The sequence below is a fragment of the Mytilus galloprovincialis genome, chromosome 3 (genome assembly GCF_965363235.1).
Source record: "Mytilus galloprovincialis chromosome 3, xbMytGall1.hap1.1, whole genome shotgun sequence".
In the NCBI taxonomy this organism is placed as follows: Eukaryota; Metazoa; Mollusca; class Bivalvia; order Mytilida; family Mytilidae; genus Mytilus; species Mytilus galloprovincialis.
This window is the reverse complement of record NC_134840.1, coordinates 75,839,197-75,866,014: the sequence shown is the minus strand read 5'-3', so window position 1 is coordinate 75,866,014 and position 26,818 is coordinate 75,839,197. Positions and strand designations below refer to the sequence as shown.

General features: G+C 31.0%; 1 protein-coding gene across 5 annotated transcripts; it reads left to right on the top strand.

Annotated features, from left to right (window-relative positions):
• The first annotated feature begins 6,584 nt into the window (after positions 1–6,584).
• On the top strand, positions 6,585–25,005 carry LOC143068959 (protein numb-like). 5 transcript variants are annotated; one of them, XM_076243368.1, is made up of 10 exons: positions 6,585–6,902; positions 8,882–9,018; positions 9,452–9,526; positions 11,499–11,576; positions 12,070–12,216; positions 13,432–13,464; positions 16,055–16,250; positions 16,877–17,098; positions 17,502–17,699; positions 19,681–25,005. In XM_076243368.1, the coding sequence occupies exons 2-10, from the start codon at positions 8,890–8,892 to the stop codon at positions 20,049–20,051; spliced, it is 1,449 nt and encodes a 482-aa protein (XP_076099483.1). In that variant the 5' UTR covers positions 6,585–6,902; positions 8,882–8,889; the 3' UTR covers positions 20,052–25,005. The 5 variants fall into 5 exon arrangements, with proteins under 5 accessions (XP_076099483.1, XP_076099484.1, XP_076099482.1 ...); XM_076243369.1 differs by having other exon boundaries at positions 6,586–6,902; positions 8,874–9,018; positions 12,070–12,210; XM_076243367.1 differs by having other exon boundaries at positions 6,586–6,902; positions 8,874–9,018.
• The last annotated feature ends 1,813 nt before the right edge of the window (positions 25,006–26,818 follow it).

Sequence of the window (26,818 nt, the reverse complement as noted above, 5' to 3'; positions counted from 1 at the left end):
TCTTATCTTTCTTGAAATTTTTGTACTATCTTTATCCTTAAATTTCTAATCCTTCAAACCCACCTATGACTTTATTTTTCTCTTTTTCTTTTGCAGTAAAACATATTTTTTCTGCTGTTTTAATATATATGATAGCGTAAATTATGATTTGTCTAGTGAAATTTCATATTTTTTTAGTCTGAATAATAGTTAACTATTTATCAGTTTTAGGGATTTTGACAAATTAGATTAAAGCAAATAATCAAAACTTCTTGTTATAACTCTTGTATTGAAAAATAAACAAATCATCCGTTTATTAAAAAAAAATCAAAACTGATACCAGACTTGCTAACAGGCGGATAGCAAATCCATGATCTGATACCTGTTGCTGTTTTTTTTTTAATGCTTATCTTATAATAAATCTTTAATCCTTAAAACTATATTAATTGACTAAATACCAAAAATAGGTTAACACATAAATTGTGTATTAATTATTTCCAATTGTTAATGAGGGGCAATAGGATGGTATGTCATCCCAAAATTCTTGAAAAAATAAAGGATACTTGCTTGGATTCGGAAAAAAAATTAATCATTAATTTTAAATCTGCTACCCGGGTTATTCAGTGTGCATCACATTTTTTTATGTTATTTCTTCATAGACAGAAAAAATATTAGTCATTCCTTAAATAAATGAAAATCCCAATTCCTGTGAAAAATAGAGACATAATCCCGAATTCCTGCAAAACAAATGCCCAAACTTGATGTCCTCAATAAGGTCCCTCCACCGCTCATTAATGACTTATATTAAGCAGTGTATCTTTAATGTTACACAATGTATTCAGTAGGCACAGTTCTTAAGATAGATAATTTTAAGTATTTTTTACTGAAATTTCTATTTATTTTAGTACCATTTCTCAGTACTTGTAATAAGAATTTGTGTGAATGCAACTACATGTAATGTCTGGATGAAAGAATTTAGAATGCTACCTGACTTTTTCAACTTTATTTACAGTTCTGTTTGCCTAAAGGAATTGCCTTAATAATCTATGTGCATGTTCCTCGTATACATGTAATAACATTTTTTTTTTTTAAATCAATGATATTTTCTGGTTGAAATCTTTTCAGAAACTATTTTCTCATTTAGGTTTATACTGAGGCTGTTAACTTTGTGTTTGAATAATAAGTTCAAGAAAAAGGTTTCTTTTATTTAAGCATGAAACACACATACAAGTGTGTAGCTTTGTAAGAAATATACACATTATTAATTCATTATGGAGTTCAATGTTTGTTCTTTAACTTTTTACATGTTTAGAAATGTAAAATATTTATATGATGAAGAATTGTTGATAATTTTAGATGTTTACTAGTTGGTGTGGAATATTATTGTGAAATCCATTAAATCATTGTAATGAGAGAGAGAGAAAAATCAAATGTGATAATTAAAAAACTACATGTAATACATTTTGTTCTTATTTTTCTTTCTTTTATAGATTATTTAAACAGTCTATGGTTAAGTTATTCTCATTGATTTCAATAAACTCTTTATTGATTAAACTTGAGTCTATGAACATATTGTGTCAAACCCTAAAATAGGACCACTATTACCCGTACATTTTTCGAAGAGTAGAGCTGGGCTTCTTTCAACATAAAAAATACAACCAAAAAGTAATCTTGATTTCAGCTAGCAATATTTAATGATTTCACATATTAAAGCAATTGTCTTCAGGCATGGCTTAAAATTTCAGACACAAATTATTAAAGTTGCTAACTCAGGAAACCACAAAACTACACAAGAAAAAAACACAAATACACATTTTTAATAGATGATCTCTTTTACAAAGTTATTTTGATTCCTAAGAACCATACTTTTTGTGATTATCCTGCAAATATTATTTGAATTTGTAATCTTTTCTAAGAACATGCTGCAAACTCTTCAAAAAAATTATTGATACAAGTAAAAAGAATTATGGGATACACATCACTGAGTCAACCTGCTGTTTTCAATGATTTATCATGTGCAATGTTCTTCAGGCTCGATCCATGATTTGAAGCTAAAGGGATATCAACCCTAAATTTGCCCTAGCAGTTGGAGGGGAAGTTTGTTATGCCAAAAAACAATTTACTATAGGGATAGTGCACATTGGTTGCCATCCTGGAGGTGTTACCTTCTTATTGATTAATTAGTTGGTGTTTAACCCTACTTTGAACACTATGGTCAGGAGCATAGCTAGAATGAAACGATGTGCAAGAATGTACCACCGAGCGGAGCATGTCTAAAAAATGTTGGGACCCTTTTATAAAGTTTTTTTTCCCTGTTTTCGATCATAGGACGGTTAAAAGAGAAGCTACATGTACATATGACTTACAAACAATTCATGAATTCAAAACTATTCTGAAATCTTCTAAATAGATCTTCTGAATACAATAAAGCATGGTTAATTGAATAAATAAAACAAGACATTTTTTGAGCTCACATTTTTGTGATACAGAATTTATTAAAAATTGTCCAAAATCTGCTTTTTGGGTCATAGCAGAAACAAACTTCTCTTTTACTTTGTCAATATTAACACTGAAGTCCTGAAGAATATGCAGTAACCTGTCGTTGTTCATGCTTACTCGTTCATATGATTTCAACAGACAAAGTATACTAAGAGTAGCACTCACGAGGTGTTAATCCAGCGTGTTTGCCATCGAGCAACCTCCCGGTTGAATTTGTCAAAATTTAGTATGTCTAAAACAATGCTGTGATTTGTTTGTATGTTGTATTTCCTTCAACACGAGGAAGCAGATAATGCGCAAAGAAGGGATTTTCTGATGATTTCAGACAAGACTCCAGTTCCATTATCATATGGTCTATGAAGGCAAAATATAATGAGACCTTTGAATACTTTTTTTGCATGTTTGTCTCTGGTAGTCTGTCGAACACATCGCCTCGGCATATGTTCAATGATATCGAATTGGTTCTGATGAATCTAATGCTGATAGATACATTGCATTCCAAACAGATAAACCGTACTCTGTAAAAGGTGCTTTGAAACTACAAGAGTATAACAAATTCAAATCTTGTTATAGATGCAAGTTACTGTCCGTTTTTGTCATCTCCAAGAAAACTTTAATTTTGATATCAAATGCTGCTATTTAATTTCATTATATCATTTAAAAAAGCAACAACATATTTGTGTTTCCTTTAAACATTTAATTTATAAATTTTTATTTTGACATTTTTTTTTCGCATGCCGAATTGATCTACATGCAACTGTGTGTTGGCGTATAGGGAGCTACCAGGGGCGTAGCTAGATAGAAACGATGTGCAAGCGGAGCGAGGCGAAAAAATTTTGGGACCCTTTTATGCAGAAAAATGCGTTTTTTTTTCGGTTTTCGGTCATAAGACTGTTAAAAGAGGAGCTATATGTAGATAGGACTTATAAAAAATTATGAATGTAAAACTATTAATAAATCTTCTGAATAGAGTAATCAGAGACATATAAATACATATTTAGTATACATGTCTCTGGAGTAATACATAAACAACACATATTTGTGATACAGAATTTACTCAAAATTGTCCAAAATCTGCTATTCGGGTCTAGGCAGAAACAAACTTCTGTTTTACTTTAATTGTCAATATTCACACTGAAATCCCGATGAATATGCAGTAATGCTAGTAACTGTCGTTCATTGTTGATCGTACATTTGTTTTCGACATACTTAGTACACTGATAGATCTCCATGGTAGCACTCGCGAGATGTTATCATCAGAACCAGCGTACGTGTTCAGCATCGAGCGACCTCCCAATTAAATTCGTCAAAATCACATGCCAGGTCAGTTTCGTATGTCTCAGATAATGTTGAGATTTTTTCGTTTGTTATATTTCTTACAACACGATGGAGCAGATACAGCGCAAAAGTGCGATTTTCTGATAATACTAGACGCGACTCCACTCTCTAGTTCCCTTATCATATCATATGGTTTATGAACGCAAAAAATAATGAGACTTTCCAATACTGTTTTGGCGTCTTTGCAGGGTGATTGGATCTGGTAGTCTGTCGACCACATCGCCTCGGCATATTTTCAACGATATCGAGGGGTTCTGATAACTCTTATGCCGATTGGTACATCTCATTCCAAACTGATGAACCGTGCACTGTAATATGTGCTCCAAAAACTACATGTCTTAGACTGAGTATTACAAATTCAAATCTAGTAAAAGATACAAGTTACTGTCCGATTTTGTCATAATCTCCAATGAAACTTTTATTTTGAAACCAAATGCCGTTATTTAATGATATTTCATCAATTCAAAAAGTGACAACATAGGTGTTTCCTTTAACATTCAATCTATAAATTTTTATTTTGCCATTTTTTTTTTTGCATGCCGAATCGATGTGCACGCAACTGCGTGTTAGCGTATAGGCAGCTACGCGCCTGGCTACGCGCCTGATGGTTCTATTTCATTGGTTTCAGTTTATTTTAGTGGAGGAAGCCGGAGTGCCCATAGAGGATCTCTGTACTTAGGTGGGAAAACTGACAATCCTTGTTAAATAAGAATGCAGTCGAGCGTTAGATTCTGAAACAGAAAATTCAACATCAACTTTTAAAATTTCTACAAATTATGATTTCTTCATTACATGATCATCAATACATGAGTTTATTGGGTTATAAAACTAAAATATTATAGCAGCAGATATTGTCTCTGAGGGCCAACAAGTATTAACACATGTATCAAAAATACTAAAAAGCCATGGTAAACTGTTGTAAATTAATGGGAGGTGTCAGTTGTAATTCTGTTTTATAGCATTATATTATTTATTAATGTATTTCTGTCCTGAGGGTTCATACATTTATTTGTATTGTTTTCCTGTCATGTAATGTTTTAATTTTAGCACAATTTTTAACATTGTCATATAAGAAGGAGATTGTCTAGCCATAAATCAAGGTTCAACCCATCATGTTTTGTAAAAAAATGTCCTGTACCAAGTCTGGAATATGGCAGTTGTTACCAAATAGTCTTCTTCTATGTATGTTGGGATTTATTTTTGTGGCAGTTCAGTATTTTTGTTCCGTTGTTTTCCTATTATAGTTTATCTGTTTCTGTCGGTTAATAAAGTAGTTGGTTGGTTTTTTTCCGCTTTATCAAATTATGGCTATTGAAGGGGGAGGGTAGGAGGGGTCTGATCCCGAAATCCCAGGTTTAAAATCACGAAATCCTGAGGTCCCAAATTTAAATAAATTTAAATCCTATTATCCCTTAATTTGCAAAAAAAAAAGAATTCGATCCCTGGAGTCCCGATGAAGGTCCTATCCCCCCTCATTGAACAGCAGTATACTACTAATGCTTTATTTTGGAAATTACATCTGCAGGTCTTGCAGAAAGTGTAACTGATGGTACCGATTAAATATAATGCACCGAAATCAAAAAATAAAAAGTCATTCTTATAAATATTGAGTTTTTGTCGAGCCTGCAACTTTTGTTGCAGAAAGCTCAACATAGGGATACTAGTGATCCGGCGGTGGCGGCGGTGTTGGCTAACTTCTTAAAAGGTTTATATTTTAGAAGGTGAAAGACCTGGATGCTTCATACTTTGTATATAGATGCCTCATGTTACGAAGTTTCCGTCAGTCACATGTCCAATGTCCTTGACCTCATTTTCATGGTTCAGTGACCACTTGAAAAAAAAGTTCAGAATTTTTGTAATGTTAAATTCTCTCTTATTATAAGTAATAGGATAACTATATTTGGTATGTGCGTACCTTGCAAGGTCATCATGCCCGTCAGACAGTTTTCACTTGACCTCGACCTCATTTCATGGATCAGTGAACAAGGTTAAGTTTTGGTGGTCAAGTCCATATCTCAGATACTATAAACAATAGGGCTAGTATATTTGGTGTATGGAAGGACTGGAAGGGGTACATGTCCAACTGGCAGGTGTCATCTGACCTTGACCTCATTTGCATGGTTCAGTGGTTATAGTTAAGTTTTGTGTTTTGGTCTGTTTTTGTCATACATTATGCAATAGGTCTACTATATTTGTTGTATGGAATGATTGTAAGGTGTACATGTCTAGCGGGCAAATGTCATCTGACCTTGACCTCATTTTCATGGTTCAGTGGCCAAAGTTAAGTTTTTAAGTTTTGGTCTTTTTATCTAATATTATATGCCAAAGGTCAACTATATTTAGTGTATGTAAATATATTATGATCTATATGTCAGTCCCGCAGGTTTTATTTGACCATGACCTCAATTGCACGGTTCATTGCACAGTGTTAAGTTTTTGTGTTTCGGTCTATTTTTCTTAAGTAATAGGTCAACTATATTTGTTGTATAGAAGCTTTGTTAGCTGTACATTTCTGCCTGGCATGGTTCATCTGACCTTGACCTCATTTTCATGGTTCATTGGTCTTTGTTTAGCTATCTTGGTTAATGTTAAGTTTATGTGACCGTTCTAATAAAGCTTTATACTTAGGACTATCAACATAATATCAATGATTAGTTAAGAAGGCGAGACATTTCAGTGTGTGAACTCTTGTTCTTTTTCAATCGAGTTCATATTTCCCGCCTTTATTACTTAGAAAGGTATTTCCGATGACACATGCGTACTGCATTGCTCCAAGGATCAGTCCACTTCCGTTTCGATAATACAAATTTACCCACGCTAATTAGGAACTTCTTACACCTTCTTTTATGATAAAAATTTGTCTTAGGAGGCTTAATTTCTTTAATTGGAAATTTTAGATAAACGGACAACAATCTTAACCGTGGATATGTGACCAGAACATCTGTGAAATTGTTGAAAATTGACACTTGTCTCAGTGGTTCATTCATGAAAATGATAATTTTACAGTACACAAACTTTTAAATCACTTTGTATACAAATCAGGCAGTCTAATACATAAAAAATTTCAGCATTAATTTAACTTGAAGGTAAGCTTCCTTACATTCTCATATTTTTCAAATAAAATGTAAACTGTTGCACTTTGAGTTTAAAACGAAAACAAACATGGCTGCCATAAAATTGACATAAATTTTTAACAAGTTGGTGCAGACATTTTTTTATTCCTCATCATTTGGTTATCCCCAATCAATAATTTATAGCTGTTCACAGCAACACCAGCTTTATGAATGTCCAAGTTGTCAATCAATATGAGTAATCATGTAAAACTCCTAATTACTCATACATATTTATTGAATTTGATGACCTAATTTTTGTCCCATCACACTGAAGTGTAAGTATTTATAGGTATAAATGTGAATTAAGAATTTTAAGTGAATTTTTTCATTTTCTAATAAGGGGTGACCCTGATAGTCAAACATTTTGTTGGCACTTTATCATTGTCTGGAATCAAAAGTTGCATTTTTAGATCAGTATCTTGTGACAGTGCACATGGTGCAGCAAAATCTGTCAAAAAATGTGTAAAAGAAATTTGATGTCAGTGGTTGAATGGATTTTAAGTTCTTGTGGTCAAAGACTAGCTTTAAATTTATATCAGTAGACCATTTTTTATCCCTTTCGCCAGTAACGTTTATAGGTTGCAATTCTGTAAATATGGACAAAACAATTTTCCTTAGGAACTGCAGCTGTTACGTACCAGTTTTTCATTGAAGTTTCGTAAAAAATATATATTAGAATGAATAGGTTATATGCACTACAGTTTTTTAAAAGGTCAAAATATAGGGCTATGCAGCATATTTTCAATATTTATATGACACGAATTACAAGAGTTTAAACTTTAAAGTCAAAGTCTGTTCTACCCTTCCTTAACGATGGGTCTTCCACAGATTTCAAATTGCTTGCAATTCATGTTATTCTATATATGTAACATTTCCAAGTTAAGTCTCTATAATATGTAACATAGAGATCATATCTGTGAACCAGTAGGTAAACAAAATAAAATATCTATGAATATTATATATCTCCACAAAAGTAGTGTGGTTTGTGAAACAGCTGTATTTTCAAAGTGCAACCTAAACTAATTTATTTAAATTGAAAAAAAACTAAAGAAAATGCACATTTTACACAACAATAAAATCCTTGCCTTTGATCTCATTGTGCCTTTCCCTAATGTCAACATCACAAATTATATAAGTACTTATTTGACATAAATTGATATGCTTGACATTACAAGCTTAGTGCATGCGCAGGTGTCTGTAGAAAAACTTGGAATTTAATTGCAGTAAAAAATATTTTTGTTCTAACTTTAAGTATTATATCATTTTCCGCTCATATTTTGTATTATGTATTATATGTTCTTTCATGCACACCTTTATATTTATATATGTTATAGATCTCTTATAAAATTCCTATATTGGTGTAAAATTGTGTATATGTATCCAGGGGTCGTATTTAAGCTTTTTTGTGTACTGGCCAGCCGGACCAGTGGACTGAAAATTCTGCTGGTCCGGCTCCAAATCTACTGGTCCTGCTAAAATGACATTCATTTGACAAACACTAATATAAATATAATTCTTTTTCCCATGATATTTGGTATTTGCGTTTCCTTTTGTTAATTTCATATACTTTATTTTGATCTTCCTTTTGATTTTCACTTGTTTTATTTATTTTGTCCAGCGGTTTAACTCCTTCCAAAAATTTCTTATTGTTGTGAAGGACGCTCACCCGAGATATTAATTAACTTGCTCAATTGTAATACCCCGTCCCCCCGAGTACCGTGTAATTGATTTCACAGATAAATTGTTTTGTAAACAAACGGAGATTGCGATGCAATCAGTGATTTTTATCGACAAATTTCTACTGGTCCACAAGACCACCAGCTGACAAAATCTTCAGGTCCGAGGCACATTCTACTGGTCCCGGACCACCGAGCCGCTAATTTCGACCCCTGTATGTAAGCTGTATTGCTTTCGGAATAAAGTATTATTATTAATATTTGTTAGAAAAATAGTTGCAGTAATGGAAAGATTAAAGAAAAGACTGAGTTTTCGGAAAAAGAAAGACCATGTACCAGAATGCTCAAAACCACATCAGTGGCAAGAAGATGAGAAAAAAGTTAGAGATGGAACATGTAGTTTTCAAGTGCGGGTAAATATTTCATGTTGATTTTTCTGAATTTATAGGTTTATCTAAGTTATATAAACCAATTTATGTTGTAAAAGTCACTGTTTTAACATGTTGTTGATTCTTTGCCATTAATTTTGATGTGCATGCATTGATATTAAAGCACACCAATTTTTTAAACAGAAAAGGTCTGGAAGAGCGTATTAAGTTTCTTTCAGTACAAAAATATAATTAAATTATGTTTTATTTGTGCTGAACTAAAAGTGTTTATCAGATTTTTAAGGAGAAGGATTTCACCATATCAACAATAACTATTTTACAAAACCTGGCATTCATTGACAGTAAATAAATATTGATTTAATGTGTAACTTAACCCTTAACAATGTTTGGTCAGTTGGTTTGCATTTTACTTTAACAAATGTAACAAAACTAGATTTTATTGTTTGATATTTTACAGTATTTAGGTTGTATGGAAGTGTATGAATCTAGGGGCATGCAGGTTTGTGAAGAAGCTGTTAAAACACTCAAGTCAGTAAGTACATGTAGTTTGTTTCTGGATACAGTTATATATTAATATGATAGAAGAAAACAACAGAATTGAGCATTGTTTAAAGTACCTTGTATCAGAAGTATATTACCAAAAAAAACCAACAGTTAAGGCTGAAAATATGTATAGACAAAAAAAAAGAACAATATAACAGGTAATTAAGATGATAAGCAAACCAACGTTAGTACTTATAGAATAACTAGTCGAAGAATTCAAATAGGGAAAAATATTCAATGAGTGACCGAACAACACATTAATTCATGAATGCGCATAGCACATTTGTTAATTATAAGTGTTGTTCGGTCATGAGTTGAATATTTTTCAATATTTGAATTCTGTAATTAGTTATTCTTTTTATTACATTGGCAACAGCTTTTTTTAAAGAAATTAATGTAAAACATGTTAGGAATTATATCTTTTTTCCTACGCATTCACAATTTGTTTTGATCCGCCGTTATTGATGTCTTGACAAGGCCTGTTGTTGTATGTCGTCAGAGGGTGAAATAACATAGTTTATTTCACATGTGAAATTATCAGTTTTTATTTAACTGGGAAATCAATGTTCTTCATTGCAACCAATGTAATAATTAAATTTATCAACAAGGTCTTAATATGTTCCTTTGAACTTATTAAGATAAACAATGAGACGTTCTTTGACATTACCCTGGTTCTTAAACTTTGCTATGGAACAAGAATGACAACAGTCTACAGGTCATGTGATTGAAAATTATATCACTCTGATTAAAAATCATACTATGTATCACATGTGATCACTCAGAAGTCACCCAACATTAACTGAGAAAAAATCACCAAGAGACACAAGTATGTTTTTTGTCATGAAGGAATTAAAGTAATGAAATCATATTTATACATTAAATAATAGAAGTTCAAAACAATTTTTTGTCATATTTGGCTATTATCTTCATGAAGGAATAAAAGTAATGAAATCATATTTATACACAAAATAATAGAAGTTCAAAACAATTTTTTGTCATATTTGACTGTTATCTTCATGAAAGAATTAAAGTAATGAAATCATATTTATACACAAAATAATAGAAGTTCAAAACAATTTTTTGTCATGTTTGGCTATTATCTTCATTAAGGAATTAAAGTAATGAAATCATATTTATACACAAAATAATAGAAGTTCAAAACATTTTTTTGTCATATTTGGCTATTATCCATGAAGGAATTAAAGTAATGAAATCATATTTATACACAAAATAATAGAAGTTCAAAACATTTTTTTGTCATATTTGGCTATTATCCAAGAAGGAATTAAAGTAATGAAATCATATTTATACACAAAATAATAGAAGTTCAAAACATTTTTGTCATGTTTGGCTATTATCTTCATGAAAGAATTAAAGTAATGAAATCATATTTATACACAAAATAATAGAAGTTCAAAACATTTTTTTGTCATGTTTGGCTATTATCTTCATGAAAGAATTAAAGTAATGAAATCATATTTATACACAAAATAATAGAAGTTCAAAACATTTTTTTGTCATGTTTGGCTATTATCTTCATGAAGGAATTAAAGTAATGAAATCATATTTATACACAAAATAATAGAAGTTCAAAACATTTTTTTTGTCATGTTTGGCTATTATCTTCATGAAAGAATTAAAGTAATGAAATCATATTTATACACAAAATAATAGAAGTTCAAAACATTTTTTTGTCATGTTTGGCTATTATCTTCATGAAGGAATTAAAGTAATGAAATCATATTTATACACAAAATAATAGAAGTTCAAAACATTTTTTTGTCATGTTTGGCTATTATCTTCATTAAGGAATTAAAGTAATGAAATCATATTTATACACAAAATAATAGAAGTTCAAACCAATTTTGAAATATATTCATGTGTTAGAATCCAATAGAAATGGTTACATAAAGTAGTTAAATGCATGAACATTGTACTCATGAGTAATTTTATTTTTTCAGCAATGTAAAGGAAAATACCAGAGAGCAATATTGTATGTATCTGGTGATGCATTACGAGTTGTGGATGAAATAAGCAAGGTATAATAATATAGTAATTAGGGCTAAGTCATCACTCTAATTTCTTATACATGTTAAATTTTCTTACAAATATAAAAACTGAAAAATTACCACATTATGACAATGAAACCGCATTAAAAAAAACATGAGCCAAATAATTTTCCTGGTCTTTGTAACTACAAAATTGTGCATGCTTAAAAATGGTATCTTGCATTCAATTATTTGTAATTATTTGGCAGTAATTGTGAGTGATTGACTGGGTCTTCATTCAGAGAGTTGTCACCTCCACTCCCCATCATTCACTCTGTTTATCGGTAAATTAACACTGGTAGCAACATGATGTCATTCTGTGCTCCAGATAGTAACCATTACTAGAGATGTGAAACCTGAATTTTGTTATTTCAGAGCATGAGAGTAGATCAGACTACAGAAAATATGTCACTCAGTGCTCAAGATATAAGAACCATTGTAAGACATTTGTTAGACATGTTTAACCTTAATTTTGTTATTTCAGAGCATGATTGTAGATCAGACTATAGAAAAGGTGTCGTTCTGTGCTCCAGATAGAAACCATGAGAAAGGATTTGCTTACATTTGTCGTGACGGAACAACACGACGATGGATGTGCCATGGCTTCTTGGCCGTCAAGGAGTCCGTAAGTGTCAGTAGTATTTTCATTTGAAATCTAAGCTTGTGTCCAGCACAAAGCATTCTTCAAAGGACTTCTCCAAAATTATGGCCCAGAGATTGAAATATAGGTTAGGGAAAAGACTTCAAGGCCTGCATTTTGTTTTAGAAAAAGAGTGTCATGTTATTTAAATGGTGATGTTATACATTAGTAAATACATGGAATTTTAGGAACAGTTCCTCAGAAAAATTGTGTACACTGATTTAAGAGAAATGGAAGGTATACAAAATGTTTCCTGTCTGTGCTTGATTTTTATTAATCATTCCTTCACATAAGATTATTTAAAACTTTTAAAAGATTCTGGTTCTTAAATACTTGTTTTATCTTAAATTCACCATAGTTTATCTTTTATTCTTGACAACAATATTTTAATGATACTTAATGCAGTTTTCTTAAGTATTTATTATGTTAACGGAATTCAATATTATTTACCCCAACTATGCCTCAGTTTTGTTCAACCCCACCTTTCGATTTTTAAGATTTTCTGTTGTGTAACATTATTTACATTTTGTGTTTATTTTTTTCCTGTTTTGTAAGTGCTGATATGTTTATTATTGTAAGACAAAATAAAGCCACATAAAAGTAAAGCGTAGTCTTAATGTAAGTTTTCTGTTTTTGGTCATATAAGTGTCAGTAGATATTTAAATGCATCAAATGTTGTTAGTTAGGGTAGTAGTTTGGATAGATTATGATGAAACTTTGAAGTATGCTGTCTATCACTTTCTCTAATTTGTGTGTAGCATGAAATTTTAATTGTATGTGTTACTTTCTTATTGCCTTGACCATAGAGTAGATGTTGTAACAAAAACCAATTTTTTTTTTAAAAATTTGCAACAATTTTATCCAAAACAAGCAGAAATTTTACCCTTGCACATTATCCATTGATTGAAACTGATCATGTGTGGCTATAATAATAAGTAAAATGTGGAACCTGTTTCCCCCTAATCTAATTAATAACACAAAATGAATGTGCTACTATTAGTTATGAAATTAACATTGTAGAAATGTACAACACTGTCGGATGTAAACAATACATGGTCACTGTTTTCATTTTTATAGAATTTATATACATCGTATGTTAGTTATTAGAAAAAAAAGCCAGAGCTATTTTTAGTTTTATTCAGAATGCTTTTATGTTGATAACTTTTTAGGTTCAGTAGGTATTTTATGTTTTGTTTTATTATAAAGTTCTTCAGAGGCAGACACAAAAATAGACGTTCTGTGAGTAATACCAAGTTTCTGCATGCCTATGCTAGTAACAAAAGCATGTATTAATACTAACATTGTTTGGAATAGGACAATTATCAATATTGTGATTATTTAGATATGAATGAAACCATTAGGCAGAAAGGTGTATATAACATGTTACTATAATCATGTTAAGATCTGTCAGTCAGTGGGGTTTGGAATAGAAAGTTATAAAAATCAAGAGTATTTTATTAATATTAACTCAAGTACAGGGTAAAAGAGATATATAGTTCAATGGTGCTCAATTTTTAGACTGCAATAACTTCTAGGTTATTGATAGTCAACAAAGAACAAATTTGATGCCAAAAAGTATAAAACTAAAAACATGATATATATTCATCATTAGCAACTACGATCATGATGTTATGATAATTTAAACACTTATAGATTATAAACTATTGTTTTTCAATATACCAAAATGTGATCAACTTTTAAGTAGTAGCTGTAAATGAGTTGAACAATGGTTGGGGGACTTACCATAGATTGTTTTATCTATGTTGCTAAAATTTGCATAAAAATAGGGTATATATTAAAGAGGGGGGATAAGAGGGGTCCTGATCCCGAAATCCCAGGCTTGAAAAAAAGAAATTCCGAAATCCCTGGCTTAAAAACACAAAATCCTGAGGTCCTGAAATTCGCAAAAAAGAATTCCTGGATCCCGAAAGGGTTGATCCCGAAATCCAGAGCTTAAAAACACCGGATCCCAGAGTCCCGATAAAGGTCCTATCCCCCCTCATTAAAGCAATTGTGGCCTTTGGTAGCATGTCCTGCACATGGTTAGTGGGTTGGTCTCCAATTTTAATTGACTAGGATTGCTAGTTTTCCTCCCAAAGGTCAATGTTTCTTTCAGTGAACTTGGGCTTCCCCTGCCAAAATGAAACTAGTTGTAAAACGCCAAAAATCATTAATCTAATTTCAAAAATTATGTGCAGACAATAAAACAATTTTTGTTAATTATTGCATTTTATGTTGTTTTAATAAAATTAAAGAAAAGCAGAATATATATTATGATGATAATGCAAAAATTGACAAAATGGTACATACAATGTTTCAGGCATGTGCATACATGTATATTATGTATGCACCTAAAGTGTGAGGCTTACTGGTCAGTGTGATAAACTACTTCATTGCAGAAAATCAATTTTAGAGCCTAAATAAAGCATACTGAGTTGCCTTTACGTTATCTGTTCCAACAAATCCTAATTATGCATCTGAATAAGTTAGACTTGTTAACCCCTATATGTTAAAGTCAAAATATTCCAAATCAATGTCTACATTTAATGTTTTTTGTCAATTTTGAAATTTTTCAATTCTTGTAGGCTTTGATTAAGAGCATTATGAAGAGACACATGTGTATTTTTTTAACTATATTTTAAACTTGTTGAGAACAATTAGAGCAGAGAGACAGAATCAAAGAAAAGAACAGTTAAAAATAAGATGTATAATTGCCAATGAGACAACTATCGTATTACTCTCCACCAGAGACCAAATGATTTAGAAGTTAACAATTTTAGGTCACCATATGTCCTTCAACAATGTACAAAACTGCATACATGACTAGCTATAAAAGGCTTCAAAATGACATGGATGTTTTCTCAGACAAGTCTTAAGCTTGTAATAGGTTATAAATATCAAACTCAAAATTTGAACAATTTGTGATGCTTATTTTCTTGTGGTTTTATCATACATTAAAGTTATTGTGAGGTTGTGTTTTAAATTTGTAGTTATCTTTCACATTCTGTTTTGCTAAATCAATTGTATACAAAACCGAAGAAGTAAATAAAACTGAAAAATTGCACTCATCCATTTATGTTTTTTATACCAAAAGTAAATAAATGTTCAATTTTAAATACTAAATAACTTTTATTGATATTAAAAAATATACAAATTATGACTAATAATTATCTTATCCTTTCATTAGCATAAATAAATCTTGAAATTTTCTATAAATAAATATTTATATATATATATATATATTCCCTATATTAACCAGCCCCATAAATGTTGTATTTACCCGGACATCTAGCTTAACATTAGCAGCACGCTTTTCTATTCTTGAACACAGACAAAGATTCAGTGTGTGGCCAGTCTCAACAATATTAGAAGAGGAGAAAATTATGTAGATATATTGTTTAATGAAATTTCACCAGTTATTGTTTTGTTTTGTTCTTTTTATTTTATTAAATTCAGTTCTTTTTTTACATTTTATTTGTTTGTTTCTTTCTGTTTATTACTTTATTGTTTACTTACACTCAATTAACAAACAAAAAATACAGAGACTTGTGTAACTTGCATTTATACCAAATATTGTGAACCAACTTATTTTCTAAGCAATTTAATTTCAAAAATAGTATATATAATGCAAATATAAATCGTCACAAATATGTAAAACTTGCATCTTTCATTATTTAAGTGCATCAATTGAATGTGAAAATGGCGAAATTTAATCGCTGTAAAGTGGGCTTAATAAGACTAAATGTGAAATAAAGTTTCTGCAAAAATAAGTTGGTTTACAGTATACCTTTTAATACAGAAGAATTGCATTGTTAATGTATTTTTACAGGGTGAAAGACTGAGCCATGCTGTGGGCTGTGCATTTGCTATATGTTTAGAACGTAAACAGAAAAGGGACAAAGATGTGACAACTAACGTTACAGTGTCCTTCAACCAAGACAAAACCAGTTTTACACGAATGGGATCTTTCCGTCAGGCTACCTTAACAGAAAAAATTGTTGACCCACAAAGTGCTATTATAGCTGGTAAGTGATGACCTATGACTTTAAAACTAATGTTGTTATAAGAATTTAGCCATGTCAGTATTAATTAACCCAAACTTAGGCCAGGGTTTGGTTTAAGAGACATTTAATTTCTATTCTACACACAAATATGAAAGCATGGTTAGACAATAAAATTATTGAAATTTGATGGTTGGTTGTTATTGTACAAAAATGATTAAATGGTTGATGGGTATTTTTAGTTCCAGGATTTTTGAAAAAGGGGGGGATAATTTCATAAAGCTGTATATTTACCGCTGAGGCGAAAAATATTATTTTTCCTATCAAAAGGGTATGCCCTTTACACCACCCAGGAATTGTCACTGCTATATAAACCTCTAGCCTGGATGATAGTGTACTATTGTTGGTGTTTTGAAATGTCTTGTGGTGTTATGTATATTGTAGTATCCACTTTAAATAAAATAAATCAATGTCTTAGGACTGTTCCATGCATATTCATTAAAAGGGACAAAGAAATTCAGTTTTAGTTTCTGCAGAACAAAAAATGTAATCATTACAAATTTTATGCATGTTCTTGGACAAAATAAAAAGTTTCAATGTTTGAAATCTGATGATTTTATTTATTTTTCATTATTTATAAAATATTATAGAACCTGTTCCTGTAAGATCAGTAGATAACCCTTTTGCGGTTGGGCGACCCAAAGCAACAAATGATATGTTGATAAGGCAGGGATCATTCAGAGGGTTTGAGAAGCTTCAAGATTCATCCCCTTTCAAAAGAACAACTTCACTACGTCTAAGTGACCTACCATCAACATTACAAAGACAAAACGCCATAACGGACACTTCACCTCCAAGACATCCTGGTGCTGGTAAGTAGAAAGATTTGAACTTCTGGCTATTATTATTCAATACTGTAATTTTTGTGATTGATGAACATTGATAAACAATATGGACATACATGTAAATGTGTGATAAGTTATTGTGATTACATGAAAAGCTTAAAAGAGTCTTTATACTGCTTTCAAAAGTTTTAATTTATCAGTGTACCATAATGCATTATATCTTACATTTGTGATAAATATATTTCATCATTGTCATGATCATTTAGGTTTTGTATTTAAGATGTGCTTTGTAAAAAAAAATTAATGCCAGCAAAGAAAAAATATTTTTTTTACAGGCTATTGCCCTGTAAAATTTTAAGTAAGCTAATTCTTAACAGATGGTAAAATTTTACTTATGTATTGAACCGGACATTATTATGTTTAATTTCAGGTGTAAGTGAACCAATACAAGAAATGTCACCAACAAAAGAACAAGAGGAATCTATATCTCAACTGTGTAAACAGTTGTCACAAGGGTTATCTGCCCTTAGTAATGATGATCCATTTTCCAGCAATTTTCGGTCTTCACAATCAAATCATACTTCACCTGCATTCCAGAAAGCACCACAACAAAATACTCCACACACAGGTAAGGTCCTTAAGAGTAATATTATCACAACAAAATACTTGGTAACAACGTAAAATCTAAGAATTTAATTGTAACCACCAACCATGCAAGACCATCATTGGAAGTCAAGTTTTGTCTAAAACACCAGAGGCGGAATCCATCATTACATCAAAACACAGTAAAATGAAAAACACACAAATAATAATTAAGTACATCAATAGAAATACTGACCAGTGTTCTCTCCAGACCGATATGACGCTGCGGTGCCGCAGCGCCTTCATAATATTTTCGTTAATCCCACAGCGTCTTAATTGGCTGCTGTCCTTTACTACTTGATTCCGCAGCTTGTTAATTTTCACATTTTCATTATAAATGTTGGTTAAAATTATCAAGTTGCTGATTAATGCTGAGAGGATGGTCAGTGTTGTGTAATATCTGATAATATAGTTTTACCTGAGCCACACTTATCTTAGCCTTATCGGACTATGTTAGCATGTAATAGCGTAAATAATCATCAAGAAAATATATATTTTCAGAAGAAAATTAAAAAAATTATTAGAAACTTCACTGCAGAAATTGAAGAAATAGATCGCAAATACATTGCATCGTGTGTGTGATTACTTGACCATTTTTATAACGAATTTTTTCATTGGTCGAGAAGAAGAATCTATTTAAACATGACCAATGAGCGTGTTCAATACACGTGATAGATTTGAATACACATTACGATGAAAATTATGAATGAGAGTATTTGTAGTTGAAAAAATTATAATAAACTTTGATTAAAGATAACGAGAAGTGATTTATTTTAATTGAAAGTGAAAATGTTGCTTGCAAGGTAAATTCGTTTCAAACTGTCATATTTTTAGAAATAAAATGATAATTGAACATTGATCGTGAGTCCGTGCGTCTGGAACATTTTATGTGATGATCATCACGGATACGGAATCGCTGCGGCTTTTGTATAAGTTCACTAGTAAAGGACAGTAAATAATTCCAATGGTCTTACTTTAACGAAGTTTGGTTTATATCTACCTGCCAAAGATTATATGTTTTAAGGGACTTTTAACAATAATGCACACGGAAGCGTAAATAAATGTCAAACTACGGAAACTTGTTAGCTGTTCATTAAAATATTTTTGTTTTTAAAAGTTGTATACCAACTATCTTAACCATATTCAATTTTAATAATTCTGAATGAACATGTTCTCTGCAAATAACAAAGGGTGAGTTCTAAGCAAAGGACTTGATGGAAGTAAAAGTTTTTTTTCCAGATCAATGACTTCTAATGAAAAGGGGAATACACCTCCCTCTACACTCAGCTGTCAGTATAAGCAGATGTTATAATTGCTTCTTCTAATCCCAACTGAGCTAAAGTTTTAGCAAGTGATAACAGCAAGCACCATGTTTCTGGTTTCAGTGACAAGTGGCTGACTGAGTTTTCATGGCTTAGAAATGTTAAGGGGGGTAGAAGCAAAAGTTATTATGAGAGGGGGTTTTCAACCCTGAAGAGGATTAAGACAACATTGAGGAACAGGCTGTCCAACAAAATAACACTATCTTGAAACAATATCCCTAGAAGTAGCAGAGAGTACAGAGATGAATATTTATATATTGACTTCTTAAATTGACTGAATAAAATTACTTTTGTGTTTAAAATCAATTTATTTCATATATACGTTCTTGTATAAATTCTGCATTATTAAACACACAACACAAAGTTGTGAGGAACAGAGGAAGTTTAATACATGTATATAATGAGCTACCTAAAAACAATATTTCTCGTAATACTTGTGCTCTTGTAACTGCCAAAATGTTAATGGAATAATCATTGTTTGCATGAATTACGTATTTTTTTTACAGCTTCACAAAGCCATAAGTCATAATTTAGACAGTGTGAAATCAATATTTTTTTTGTGAATTTTCAGGGTCAAAAGACTAAAGAATTTCTCTTCAGATTATAAAATGCTTTAACTACTATTTTTTATCTTTAATTTTTCAGCTTATACAAAGCAACCAGCACCACAACCTGGTACCCAAACAAATCCTTGGGCTCCTACTTGGCCCCAACAGACTTCTACAAACCCCTTTTCTGTGCCTCAAGGATCTGTGACTAATGGTGTTCCACAACCTCCCCCAAGGGTACAACAACATATGCGTAGTCATTCCATAGACAGTGGGGAAATGTCAGGATTTCCCCGGCAATATAATAAACCATCACTTTCGGAAATGTCCGGTCAACGAAGTTTTCAACAAAATGGTAGTGCTTGGTCTTCATCGTCCACAGCGGCACAAGGCGTAGACCCTTTCGATGTGGCATGGGCAGCTAAGACTACTAGTAAACAAAGTAATCCTTTTTCAGCAAAGGTTTAACAGGACCTTATAAACATGAAGTTTTTATTTTTCATATAGCCAAGTTATACTAAATACAAGATTTACCAATACCTCGGTGCATTTATTTGTGCTTATGTACATATCAGTGTCTACAAATTTCAATGGTATAACTTGGTCTTCAGGATTTTCGCTCAGAAACCACCATCTTCATGCAACATATAGAGTTATATTCCTTTTATGCTGGAAACAAGTGATTCCGATGAGAAATTTTTGTTAAATGTATAATGGCAGAAAGAGGTTTTGTATTAATATTCAGATCATCATTGGAAAACAGATGTTGAATTGACTACAGAAGAATATATGGTATTCATCACCATTTAAGCAAGAAGTCATAGAGAAGTGATTACTACTTAAAAAGAATAGAGAACTTGTAATCAGCTACCATTTTTATATGTAAACAATAAGACAATAATGACTCCAATGTTAATAAGATTTACTGCAGGGTCGGGGTAAGACTATTTTATTCTAATTATATAGAAGTGTTGTTCCCATAGGATACAAATCTGTGATTTTTTTTATTTGCATATAAGGTGCTTTTATAAATAAAAACCCCTGTGTACATATTATTTTGCACCATATTTGTATATTTTTACACCTATATATGTGACAGTATTTTAGTTGTTTTAGCTGGTCTAATTTTAACCAGACATTTCAGTCCTGTCACGTACATAGTTGTTTTCTATTTTGTTATAGGTTGTTGGCTTTATTTTCCTTATTTCATTATTACATGGAAAATAAACCGAATAATGGTTGTTATTGATATCATGCAAATTTTATAACATTATTTTATTTTATCGCTGAGTTGTGATCAATATATGTTTTTGGGGTCCAATGAATTTTTCGTCTTTTTATATATGTTAAAATTACGAATTACACAATATATTCTAGAAATATTTTTTATGTAGAATTCTTATGATTTCTCTGATAACTGCATACAAGCATAAATTTACTTCATAGAATTTCTTATAAATGAATATTTAGAAATTTGGTTCAAGGCTTAAACTTGTTTTTATCATGGACCACTCTTTCATTATATGATTAAAGCTTGATAAAGGTAATCTATGATGAGAGGTATGGAATGACTAAATTTAGTTTCTCCTGCAAACCTGACTTACCTAATCATTGTGTGCCTCCTTCAAATTTTTATTTCATTTTCGAACATCAAGCTTCTAATTAATATACAAACAAAAAAAAAAGGATTCCACTTTATTCTCAATATTGTTGTAGAACATTGCACAGGTTTTTTTCCCACTAGCTTTATAATTGCCTTATCAAATAGATGTTATAATTTTGACAATCATGTGCTAGTAGATTGAAATTTAGTTCTTGTGGACAGTGGAATATTAAAGCTTATATCAAATAGGTAAAATTTCTGTTTTATTTGTGATTTTATCTTATAGAAATAACAAACATGGTTTCAGTCAGAATGCCAAAAGATTCATTGATATTTCTCTTCTTTAAGCTTTAACAAGGGCTGTCACTCATGCAAGCACAGTCTGTTATTCTGTCATGGTATGCAGTTATCACTGAAACCAGGTATAAATAATGAGTTATGATTAGAAAATTTGTACAGGAACTGCATGGTTTAAATTACTAGTAAATCATTGTAAAAGAAGACTGGGGCAACAAACCTTAAAAAACATTTTGAGAAAATTAATATAAATTTACATTAACCCTTTCCTCCATAATAACGCCTTTTGACGCCACCCCCTTTACTCCATAATGACGCCTTGTGACGTCTGTGTAGTACCTCAGTTGAAACGCTTTGATAAGGAAATGTCTGCATCAGACTAAATAAAATTTGTATCCAATATGAAAAGGATATTCATAAGATTATCTGATTAAATTTATTTGATGAAATATTTGTTTTCCCCAATACATTAATACTTTAAACCTAATGATTATTATTTTATTGAAAAAATCCTATGCGAATCAAGTATGTAATAAAAAAAATATCCATGGAGGAAAGGGTTAATGAAAGGGGGAAAATTTGATTAGTCTCCCCTTTTGCGCATAATTAAGGGGGAGACAAATTGTTCAGCCTTCCATTAGAAGTTTTTTTATTTTTTTTGCCTGTGTGATTTTGAGTGGGTTTTTTTTTTTAGTTGTAATATTTTTGCAGTTTAAAAAATAATGGTCCATGATTAAGGGAGATAACTTGATAAGCTTCTCATTTGAGTTTTATTTTTGTGCTTTTTAAGGGGGGAGGCATTTAAGAGAAATTACAGACTTTGTAGTATTTTAAAAGTGCATAACATTATTTATTCTTAGAGTGTTGGGTTGAGAAAATATGATTTGATTTTAGTGTAGTGATTCATTTTGAAGACTTTATTTTACACTGATCATCAGATTGATTTTACTGATATTTTTTCCATGCAGTTCCTTTTTCAAGGTCAGTATATGTGTAACAATCATTTCAAGGTCAATAGATTTTTTTCATACTTATTTTTTATACTCGATGTAAATGGTTGTGTTATTCACCTGCGGAAAAAAAATGAAAAACTGATATGTAAAATGTTATCTATCTATAAGTTGTATAATAGCCTCTTTTTTTACTACATACATGTATATCAATAGATTCATTTAAAATTCCTTTATAGAGAGGCTAAAAAATATGATTCATAAAGTGTAAGGAGTAAATGAGTATATATATATATATATATGATTTGATGGAGTTATACACTATGAAAGACAATAGACTTTCCAGGATTGATAAGTGTGTTTGATGTTAATAAATCCTGTACATCAGCAACATTTATCCTGGGAAGTCTCTTTTTGTACTGTATAAACCTTGTGTTGGATTTTCAATCATGTAAGGTAATATTTAGTAGTTCTATCTGTAAATTTATTTAAATCTATGTCAATGTTTTATACATCAAAGCTCTAGGAATATAACCTATCTTAACATAAGTTTTGCTTCAAATTAAGGAAAATCAAACTAATAATTGTCCAAAAGCGTTCTAACTCCCTTTATAAAGTCCATATTAAACTAAATCCATGATACATGCCCTGCTTTCTACTAAATAAAATATCAGCCTGTCTTTTTCAAATTTAGGTTAAAACACCCTTCAAATTACTAATGTAGGATAAAACAAACTATTTACACAAAAGATTTGTCACAACACAAATAATTGTTGATACTTGGGTCACTTGAAAAGAAAGTTGGAAGTCCCAATTTTAAAACAACAAGTCAGCGCAGACTAACAAAAACCTTTTTTTATTAATGTAAAAGATTACCCTGGTGTACCAACAGATAAATATAATCAGTATTTTTTGTATAAGAGGCATACTGTCATCATATATACAGTAGGTTGGATTTTCATTTAATTACAAATCCTTTTTAGATGGTAGTTTTTCCTTGAAAATTACTGTAGTGTTTAATGTGTCATACAACACACAAAACTTTTCAATTTAGACCAATATCTGAAGAGGAAATGTTATTACTCAGTCCTGATAATATTATGTAAAATATGTTTTCTGCTTTTTATCTCCATTGGCTTATAGCACATTTCTTAATTATCTTGATTTCATCAAAGCTAGTAGATTTTTTTATCAGTTTATAGCAAAATTGAAATCCTTTTGCCCTTCATTTTGATTGAAGTTCATATTAAGGGGCAAAATGAAATCTTTTTGTGTCACCCCTGTTTCGAAAGTATAGGTCATAATCTTTTTAGGTCACCTTATATAAGGAAAAGATTTAAAGAAATATAAGATTGTGCTTCAAGTCTGTACTTTGTAACAATGTTTAATATCAAATAGTTGTTTTTGTCAACTGACATTTATCCAAAGATCATTCATCATAAAGTAAATATTCATACATTTTATTCATAACTGTCAGTAAAACCATTTATATACAGTATAATAATTTTGAAAAATATACAATAAAATCATTTCAGAAAATCAGCTCACCGTGTCCCCTTCTCTTGCCTCATCCAAAAGTTATAAATATATCTATATATATACATATACATATAAAAAAGTTATATATATACACACATACATACACAGGTTGTTGTAGAGATTTTTTTATTTATAATATCAAGGTTGTATTTTTTTCATGATACTATATTTTAAAATCGTAACAATTATTGGGATGAAGATGTGAAACTTTTTATTTCTTTAAACTGAAATGGTGTCTTTTTTTTAATTAGATTATTATTATGAACTTTATTTTTATATTATATGAGATTTTTCTGAATTGATAGAATTTTCTACTAAGTAGATTTTACCATCTTTTTTTACATGTTTTGGTACATTTTAGCAAAGTGTGGAACATACGGCTAGTAATTTTTTTTATTTCCTGGATTGAAATAGAAATTACAGTATAATTGTTTATTCATCCTTTACTACAACTTCAAATTTTAAAAGAATTAAAAAAATATGAGAGAAAATAAATTTTGTATTTCAATTATTGCAGGAAGATAATTTTTCTTCAAAGCTTCATCGGTATTTACATTTAATATTAAACATGTTAAATTATTACTGAAAGTAAATGATGCCGTTTTCGCAAAATGAAGGATTTTGAATGTGAAAACTGCATATATTTAAATTGATATTTTCTAGTTTTTAGCTTGCTCTAAACATTTTAGATGCAGTAATTTTATTCCAGAGTTTGTGAAGGTTAAATAGTTAACCCAACCTACTGGACCAAATGTTAAATAAAACTTCAAAAAAAAAAATATTGGTATAATTTTAATGATCTTCCAATGAACTTTTGTCTGACTGGTACCTTATAAATGATGTTGACTGGTACCTTATAAATGATGTTGACTGGACAACATGTGGTAAAAATGTTTTGAGGTCCAACCAGCATTTTAACAAACTCTGTTAAACCAGGAAATAAAATATAAATATGGATTATTGTTGTTGGCTGCTGGTCTGAATTGATTTTATCATATTTATATTCTACATAAAATAAACTTAATCATGCAAATATATTTGTTTTTATAGATATTCCTCTGCCCAGAATTCTCCTTTCCAGTAATTGTCGTTTCAGAATCTAATGCCTTCCAAAAACGGTCACCAAAATATTTTGATTGGTCTTTTTACACACGTCTCAAACAATTGAAATTCTACCAATGAGGTAACCAATGGTGTAATGTTATTTTCATTTTTGGGTATGAACTTTGAAATTTCCATAGTTAATTAGATTTCAAAAGATTGTTAGTCATTTCATGGGAGTTTTTTTGTTCACTATGTTTTAGTGTAAGCTTCTTAATTTACCCAGAATCCATTAGATTTAGTTGTCAGCAGCTGAATGTTGGAACTTTTAATTATACCCCCGCTTTAAAAAAGGGGGGGTATACTGTTTTACCTCTGTCTGTCAGTCCGTCCATCAGTCCGTCCGTCAGTCCGTCCGTCAGTCAGTCAGTCAGTCCGTCCCATGAAACTTTCGTCACATTTTTCTCAGGAACTACACATCCACCCTTTCTGTAATTTGGTATCAACATTTATATATGTCAGCCACACCGTGTGATGCGTTTTCAGATTCATCACTTGACAACTTCCTGTTTACCGAACACTTGTCTGATTTTACACATGATAGCCAAGTTGAAAATTTTCGTCACATTTTTCTCAGGAACTACAATACAAGGATTTCTGAAATTTGGTTTCAGGATTTATATAAGTCAGCTATACCGTGTGATGCGTTTTCAGATTCATCACTCTAAAACTTCCTGTTTACCGAACACTTGTATGATTTTACACATGATAGCCAAGTTGAAAATTTTCGTCACAATTTTCTCAGGAACTACAATACAAGGATTTCTGAAATTTGGTTTCAGGATTTATATAAGTCAGCTATACCGTGTGATGCGTTTTCAGATTCATCACTCGACTACTTCCTGTTTACCGAACACTTGTCTGATTTTACAAATGATAGCCAAGTTGAAAATTTTCGTCACATTTTTCTCAGGTACTACAATACAAGGATTTCTGAAATTTGGTTTCAGGATTTTTATAAGTCAGCTATACCGTGTGATGCGTTTTCAGATTCATCACTCGACAACTTCCTGTTTACCGAACACTTGCATATTTTTACACTATTAATATTATCCACTTGCGGCGGGGGTATCATCAGTGAGCAGTAGCTCGCAGTTTCACTTGTTTGAGGAGTATATTAATTGTTGATGAACATTCTAGTGGAGGTCAGATTTGTTTGAGAGTCATTTAGAAGTTTCATTTTTATTTTTGAGAAATATATACTGTTGCTATTAAATTAAATTGCAACAAGATGTCTTTGTGACTGAAACTGTTTGTCTACTATATTGCTAGCCTATCTGCACTGAGGTTGTGAGTTTGAATCTTGCTTGTGGCAGGTGTGTAGATTCCGATCTTAATTGACTATAAATGTGAGTTTTCCTATTGAATGTTGATGGTTTTCTCTAGGCACTCCATGTTCATCCATGAATAAAAACAGACTGCCACAAAAAAGTGCAACAGTGCTGAAAGTATCATTTAGCATTAATCAATTGATTTAAATGAAGCATATGAAAAGTACAGAATTTTCTGAACCAGCTGGGTTTTCTAGAATAATTGTTTGTGATTCAAGCTTTGGTTATCTTGTCGAAGTGATAAATTTGAATTTGTTTCTCAAAAATCTTTTTTTAGGCCCCTACTGAGGAAGTCAAAGGACACTTGAGGTTTGTTCATAAATCAATCATGATATTCCTGCAATGCTGTTATGCAACATTACTTACCATATTTCATACTTGGTAAAGTTTTGAAATGAGATTAGTTTTTGTACG